Source organism: Arachis duranensis, chromosome 8 (assembly GCF_000817695.3).
Source record: "Arachis duranensis cultivar V14167 chromosome 8, aradu.V14167.gnm2.J7QH, whole genome shotgun sequence".
Lineage (NCBI taxonomy): Eukaryota > Viridiplantae > Streptophyta > Magnoliopsida > Fabales > Fabaceae > Arachis > Arachis duranensis.
In genome coordinates, this window is record NC_029779.3 from 38,121,894 (window position 1) to 38,130,061 (window position 8,168).

At 33.8% G+C, this 8,168-nt stretch overlaps 1 protein-coding gene across 1 annotated transcript; it reads left to right on the forward strand.

Annotated features, from left to right (window-relative positions):
* Positions 1 to 2,034: 2,034 nt before the first annotated feature.
* Positions 2,035 to 7,873, forward strand: LOC107462597 (probable serine/threonine-protein kinase At1g54610; the record flags this gene model as incomplete). Its single annotated transcript, XM_016081210.3, is given in 8 exon segments — positions 2,035 to 3,074; positions 3,812 to 4,096; positions 4,294 to 4,611; positions 4,822 to 5,049; positions 5,478 to 5,578; positions 5,824 to 5,938; positions 6,275 to 6,745; positions 7,298 to 7,873. Coding segments are annotated over 8 exon segments (2,130 nt in total). The 3' UTR covers positions 7,502 to 7,873.
* Between the last annotated feature and the right edge of the window lie 295 nt (positions 7,874 to 8,168).

Genomic DNA, 8,168 nt, shown 5'->3' on the forward strand with positions numbered 1-8,168 from the left:
TGTCGTCGTCTTCTTATACGTAAATGCTACTGGTTATTTTTTTTGAATTTTTGCACTTGTGTTGCTTAATTTCGTGTTATCTACATGTTTTTTCACTTATTTTCTTTTCTATTTAAAATTTGTGAATTTATAATTCAAGTCTTCATAAAATAAATTCTTAGTTGAATCACATTATAATTATTTGGTTAAAAATTCGGTGTTAGAATTAAGATATTTCAGTGTTATTTTTTAGAATTTTATGTATTATTTTATATATGAGTTAAGCATTCAATTCATTGAATCTGTAATAATTTTAGAAAGATTCAATATTAGTATTAATTTTTTTTTGTCAAATTTAAAACTCTTCATCATCATCATTATCTTCTTCTTCCTTCTTTGTAAAATTAATCAGAAAAAGGAGAAAGAAAAAAATACAACAATTAACAACAACAACGATAAAAAAAACTCAAAAAAATGTGAATATTTATGTTAATAGGAATGAGTGGAGCATGTATTCATATCCTCATTAATAAAATTAATTTTTATTAAAATTAGACAAATTTAATCACTAAAAAATTTAGATATACAGTAAGACTATTTTAATATATTATGGATATGAAATACTTTATATTATTAATTAATCATGCCTAAAATTATTTTGATAAGATTTTGAGATAACTTTAATGAGAATCAAATGATTTTGATTGTAGGAAAAAAATGTTTTTGATCGTATAATTATATATAATCAAATGATTCTAGATATAGGGGTAAAGATTGGTGCTTTGGGTATAATTCTGTTTTGATTTTTAAAATTTAAAATATTTTATTTGAATTAAAAAAAATTATTTAATTTTAATGTAGTCCTACTATGAGGTCAAAATTAAATAATTAACTAAATGTCCTACATAACATAAGTACAAGAATAAATTCAATAACTTGGAGAATAAGTACAAACTCTAGAGGCACAAAATCAACCATAGATGCATCAATACGTATACGATTGATTTTGTATTGATGTATCTATAGTTAATTTTGTTCTTCTAGAATTTGTATTTGTTCTCCAAAGTATCTACTTTGTTCTTGTATTCCTATTATGTAGAACATTTCGTTAGTTATTTAATTTTGATCTTATGGTGAAATTATATTGAGGTTAAATAAAACTTTTTTGAATTCAAATAAAAACTTTAAATTTTAAAGATCAAAACAAGATTACATCTAAACTTAAGGACTAATTTAATACTTTACCCTAATATATAAAAACTTGTATCACTAACAATTTATATACCTATTAAACAATTATTTCAAATTTGGAAAAAGATCATAAGTGTAAATTTCATATATTAATAACATAAATTATTTATATATTATTCAATTAAATTATTTTTTGTTATAAACAGTAAATAATAAATATAACAGAAACAAAAAATTAATAGATGTAAACATAACAAAAAAATTATTTTTATGCAATAATACACTATATTGAATGGAGAATCAGAGTCAAACAATTAATTATGTTTTCTTACAAGAGTTGAACATATACGTTTTGTTCATGATCAAGAATGCTTATCTTAATTCGACCGATTAAATTTTTTAGAAAATATTATTTTATTATATATTAGAATATAATTTCAATATATTATTATTAATATAAAATAATTTTGTACGTGTATATAATTAAATAATATTGTATGAATAAGAAAAATTAAATAATTATATAAAATTATTTTATATTTTTAATATATTAAAATTAAATTTGATATATATTTATTTTGCCATAGCAGTAAAATTGTGTGGGCGCGTGGCGGTATATGAAGAAGACGAGGAATGTCTTCATGCACTGTGTATTTGACAGAGTTTCTCTCTCTCTCTCTTCACACAAAGCTGCAGTGCAGGGGACACTCCCTCTTTGCAACATAAATATGCGCCGCGACAACATTTAATTATTTATTATTTATTATTTTCCTAACTAAACTTTTTCATATATTGATGTCACGCATTTACTTATTAGTACTTATACTTATAATAAAATAATGCAAATATTTAAATATAAATCTTTGGCTTCCTTGCTTTTTCTCTCCATCCATTCCTGACTTTTCAATCATACCCTTTTTTTTATTTCTCTTTCTCTGGGTTCTTGCAAATCCTTCAGAGGCTCCATAACCATGCCTTGGGAGCTCACTTTCAGAAGGTTCTGAGGATCTGTTTTGATGTTTGTAAATTTGCAAGCTTTTCTATCTCCTGGATCAGAAAATTTTAGGTTTTCACTTGGAAATTTGGTTTTGCTGTGCAGAATAACCCTTATTTTGAAGTTTTGATGGTTTTGCTTCAACTGGGGTACAGTAAAGTTGTAATTTTTAGATTTGTGAGGCTTGATTTGTTGAAATTGAGGGCTTTTACTGCTAGATAGATTGTTTATTTTATCGGGTGTATTTGGATTTGTTGGGTATATTGTGCTTGCTGATTTGTGACTAAATTTTGGGTTGGTAAAGAGTACTGGCTTGCTATGTGTTGTTAATATTGCATTTTAGCTTTGTGGTGTGACATTTGGGGAAGGGTTTGTGGATTTTTTTTGGGTGGTTATGGTTATTAGAAGAGAACGATGCTAGGGTAGAATATTGGAAATGCTGTTGAAGAAACATTGAGATTTGGAGATTGGTTTTTAGGGGAGAGGGTGTTTGGTGTGCATAATGGGGGGCATGTGTTGCAAGCCCTCTGCCATTGAGGACAGTAAGGAGAGTCCGAGGGAGCGTTTATCGGGCAAGACTGTGTCGGATTTGCGTGTAGCTAGGGGAGCTTCATCGAGGAGGGAGGAATCATATCGAGTGAAGGATAGGTACGATAGCAATGATCCGAGGGTTGGATTGATTGATAAGCAAGGGAATGGCGCCGTTCGTGTGCAAGCTGATAATTTTGAGAGGAAGAGGGAGAAAATGGAATATGTTGTAGCTCCACATCCGGCAATTGGGACTGTTCCCAAGGCCATGGAAGGAGAGCATGTTGCAGCTGGATGGCCCTCATGGCTGGCTGCAGTGGCTGGAGAGGCTATCAAAGGATGGTTGCCTCGGCGTGCAGATTCTTTTGAGAAGTTGGATAAAGTATTGCTTCTTTCCTTGATCTGGCTACCTAGCTTATTGCATATTGACCAAGCTTTCTTTATATGTGGATAATGTGTTTTTACCTTGTAGACTATTGATTTGAATTTTAATGTTTTCAAATATATTTCTGAGTATTTTTCCCCTGATCTTTGTGCCCCCTATTTTGTTATTTTTTGAAAATGAGAAACCAGCTCCCCATTTCCTTATTATTTTTTGAGTATGTAAAGTTGCCATGATGCTAGGTTGACTTCTCTAACATAATTGTCTAGTTTCTACTAACTTCAGATAGTGAATTGACATATTTCTGTTATTTTCATGCTCAATTTAGGTAATGTATAACTATTGGTAGAGAAACTATCTCTAGTAGGATTTAACCCTGTCTTCCAAGTTCCAACCCTCCTTGCTGTTTTCTTATGTGTTTCAAGGTTTCTTGTTAACATGATATTTGATCTCCATGATCTCATTGTACAATATTTTGCACAAATTTCTGGAATTTTATTGATGATTGATTGTGAAGTGCTAATGAAGGTATGATTGGTTTTTTTCTGCTTCATGTTGGTAAGGACAAGGCCAGCAACCTCGGCAGCAGATTTTGTTTCCTTTATATGCATTATTGAATTCATGCTATGGTTCATTTTAGCTGAAATTGGAGTTGGAACAAGAAAACCTTTAAGATATCAATATTACCTTCTTGATACTTTTCTGCCATGACTAACTTTTCACCCTTTTTTGTGTAGATTGGCCAAGGAACTTATAGTAATGTTTATAGAGCTCGTGATCTTGAACAAAGAAAGATTGTTGCTCTGAAAAAAGTGAGGTTTGATAATCTTGAGCCTGAGAGTGTTCGCTTCATGGCAAGGGAAATTCACATTCTGCGTAGGCTTGATCATCCAAATGTCATAAAATTGGAAGGCTTGGTTACATCTAGGATGTCATGCAGCTTATACCTTGTTTTTGAGTACATGGAACATGACTTGGCTGGGCTCGCATCACATCCAGGACTGAAGTTTACAGAAGCACAGGTAATTTTGGAAGCTTCTCTCTCTCTCTAGATTAAGATTTAGTGATTTAATAAATAACTAAAAAATATCACCAAGTTTTAATCATGTCATTGGGTTTGGAAAAAGAACCTATTAAGACTTAGAAGAGAATTCATTCATGGTATTAGATTTCCATAAAGATAATCAAGAAGATTTAATTTTGAGTTTGAAATTGGCAGGTTAAATGTTACATGCAGCAACTTCTACGTGGACTTGATCACTGCCACAACTGTGGAGTGCTCCACCGCGACATTAAGGGTTCCAATCTTTTGATTGACAATAATGGAATCTTGAAGATTGCAGACTTTGGTTTAGCAAGCTTCTTTGATCCCAATCAAATTCAACCATTGACAAGCCGAGTTGTCACGCTTTGGTATAGACCGCCTGAGCTTTTACTTGGAGCCACTTACTATGGCACCGCTGTAGACTTATGGAGCACGGGTTGCATACTTGCCGAGCTGTATGCCGGCAAGCCAATAATGCCTGGAAGAACTGAGGTATGCATGCTTAAATGTTTCGGTTCAAAATTTAAATGCAGCATCTCTGGTATTTTTCTGCTTTTCATCTTGTGTTTCATGTGATGTGTTTTCGAAACTTATTAAACACCAATTATATATTGGTAGCAAGCAGATGAAAAATAACTCTTAGGATCAAGAAGCTTGATGGTGAAACAAGATTATTAGAAACCTCAATTTTCTGTCTTGTAGGTGGAGCAATTACATAAAATTTTTAAACTGTGCGGTTCACCATCTGAGGATTATTGGAGAAAGTCAAAGTTACCTCATGCGACAATATTTAAGCCTCAACAGCCCTATAGGCGTTGTGTTTCTGAAACATTCAAGGACTTTCCTGCACCTGCAATACAACTGATAGAGACCCTTTTATCCATAGATCCTGCTGATCGTGGAACTGCAGCATCTGCTTTAAGGAGTGAGGTGTGAAGTTCTTGTCTCCTTTTACGTTTTCAACAATTAAATGCACTGCTGCTCTGTTAGTGCATACAAGTAGATATTGGTGTTTATTTTTCAAACTTTGGTTGAAGGTTCCCCTAAAAGCTGCAACCTTGGAGATTTTGGAGATTTTCTTCTTTCTTTTTATTATTTTTTTTCCAGTGTGGATATCTTATCTTCCATAAGTTTCTTTTTCTTGTCCAAAAAGTTCTAATAAAGAAGTCCATGCTCATGCATTAGTTATATATTCATGCATATTATTCTAAGTATACATTAATATTTCGTCAACGACATTGATATGGCAGAATTAATTTATACACTGCAAATTAATCTACTTTATGCAGTAAACTACTGTTTTCAAACTTAAATGTTGTAGCTTATGACACTCTCCTTTTGGTATACTTTCAATTCAGTTCTTCTCAACGAAACCTCTTCCTTGTGATCCTTCAATCTTACCAAAGTATCCGCCTAGCAAAGAGTTTGATGCTAAAGTAAGGGATGAAGAAGCTAGAAGGTATGCTTCCATTTCAGTAAATGTATGTTTTGCAGGGTGTGTTATTGTTTGGGTGTAGATTTCAAAGATATTTTAAATCAACTAGTTAAACAAAAACTATAGTTATTGTTGCATCTTTGTCACTATGTCGGTTCTTTCTTTCCAACATACCTGTCTTATGTTTTGTTCATCATAAGTGTGCTGTATATCTAATTATTAATTTAGTGTTAGAATTTCATTCATGGTTTCAATTACGGTGTTTCCAGGCAAGGAGCAGCAGGAAACAAGGGCCAGAAACATGACCATGAGAGAAGAGGTGCAAGAGAATCACGAGCCGTACCTGCACCAGATGCCAATGCTGAACTTGTCTCTTCAATGCAGGTATGCTCATAACTAATGATAATTCTTAACCACCAAGTAACAGGGACTAGTCGATGCTGTGTGCTTAATGATATTCCATTCGCCGACATCCGTTATACTTTGCTGTAAAGGAATGTATTTTGCTGTTGTGCCATCAATTGAATGTCATCTTAGGAGTAAAACTAGGGGGAAAAACGAAAAAAGATAGATTAAGATTTTCTTGGGCGTTTATAATTTAACTCATAACGAAAGTATCTTTGAAGCAACTTGGAATACCTTAAACTTGCTAAATCCATGCAATCTTCGTTTTGTTGACCTCTGTATTTGTTCTATCGAAATGTAAATAACTGTTTACAGAAGAGACAAAGTTATGCCAATTCTCAAAGCAGAAGTGAGAAGTTTAACCCTCACCCAGAAGAAGTTGCTTCTGGATTTCCCATTGATCCTCCTAGGCCATCACAAACTGCAGAAGTAAGTGCGGATCCCCAGGTTCATCAGCATAAAAGAGCCTCCCATTCAGGTCCGCTGACTCACCGTGCTGCGTGGGCTAAAGCCGGGAAGAACCAGGATGATGCTCCGAAGATTTCAATGGGGGGTGGTGGCGACTTATCAACAATATCTGGCTTAGTTGCGGCTAGAAGAAGTATGTTGTCCGATGATCGGAGAGAAAGGTCTGGATCGTCGCAAGTGGAAGCTCCAAAAATAATAAGCAGGTTCCCAGGATCCTTCAAAGAGCCCTCTGAATCATTGATGCAGCAGGATCAGAAGCATCATGCACATGCTCCTCAAAAGGAAGAAGGGAGAGTCAACAACAAAGACCCAGTTCTTGTAAGTTGTTCAGAATGTTTTTTTTTGTTTTGTTTTAATTTCTTGTTTTTAAGTATTAATAATAAAAATGTCACCTTGTTTTCAACCACTTTGTTTCTAGGATTTGGTGAAGGAATCAGTAAAAACAAGAAAAATAATTTTTTAATTAGTTCCTTCCAAAATCCCAAAAAAAGGAATAAGATTGTAAAAACAAAGGGGTAACATTTGTCAAACTAAAACTGAGAACAAGAAACGAAAACAGAAAACAAACAGATCCTAGAGTGCGTTTGGTTTGCGTTTCATTTTCAGCGTTTTCTGTTTTTAGAATTGTGAAGAAAAAAGAAAAAAAATGTGAAAATAGAAAACAAGATTTTATTATTTTCACTGTGTACTTTTTTCTTTCACAAAATCCAGAAAGGAGAAAACACTGAAAATTAAAAGAAAAAATAAAAGTGCAAACCAAACGCACCTTGAGTTTCTCATTCTTTCTGTATTTCGATGTTCTATGGACTTCGACCTAAAATGCAATTTTGGTCTATCTCCTCTCCCCTCCTCTCCCCTTTTCAACCGCAGGTTGGTTATGGCTCCAAGGGTCCTAAAATTCATTATTCTGGTCCATTGCTAGTTCCATCAAGCAACATGGACCAGATGTTGAAAGACCACGACCGCCAAATTCAAGAGGCGGTTAGACGAGCTCGCTTAGACAAGGCGAAGATGAGGAGACTCCAAGCTGAAGGCAACCAGATAACCAATTCATTATTCGTTTCTGGGCGTTGAGAGTTGTAGAGCTTGATGCCGCAACAGCATCATTTAAGAATATTTGATTCTTTCTTTTTTCTCTTTTTTTCCCTCTCTATTTTGCCTGTACAGCGACCCCTCGCAAAATGCCACCTGTCGGCTGTCGCCGTGTTAGGTAACTGAATAGCTTAGGAATCTTATCTCCCCCCCTCAACTTTAAGAGATCATCATCACATGTATTTTGTTGCCACTTACAACTGTAATTTCTAATATATGTCATTCTTATGATGAAGCTTATATTATCAGCCTTAAGCTGTTAGAATACTGGGAAGAACATTTTCCTTCCTCTTGTTAACTTTATGATGATACAGTAATTATCACTGGGAAGATGATGATGATGATGATGATGATCTCTGTGCATTCTCTTGTCACACTATTAAGACGCTTCACTATTTCATCACTTATGGAAATAGTTGAATTTTAGTCTTTAGGTGCATCAGCATGAAATTGTGATTTGAGTGGTATTGTTGCCAAAAATGGAGTCACATAATAAAATTCTATTTTTCTTTTTAGTCAGATGAATTAAACAGTTCTTAGTTCCAGGTAATTACATCACAAGTTCACTTACGCTATACACTAACACCCAACATTCTTAAGGAGTTCTCATCCATCATTTGGTCTTATCGAAGTTCGAATTCGGGTGCAG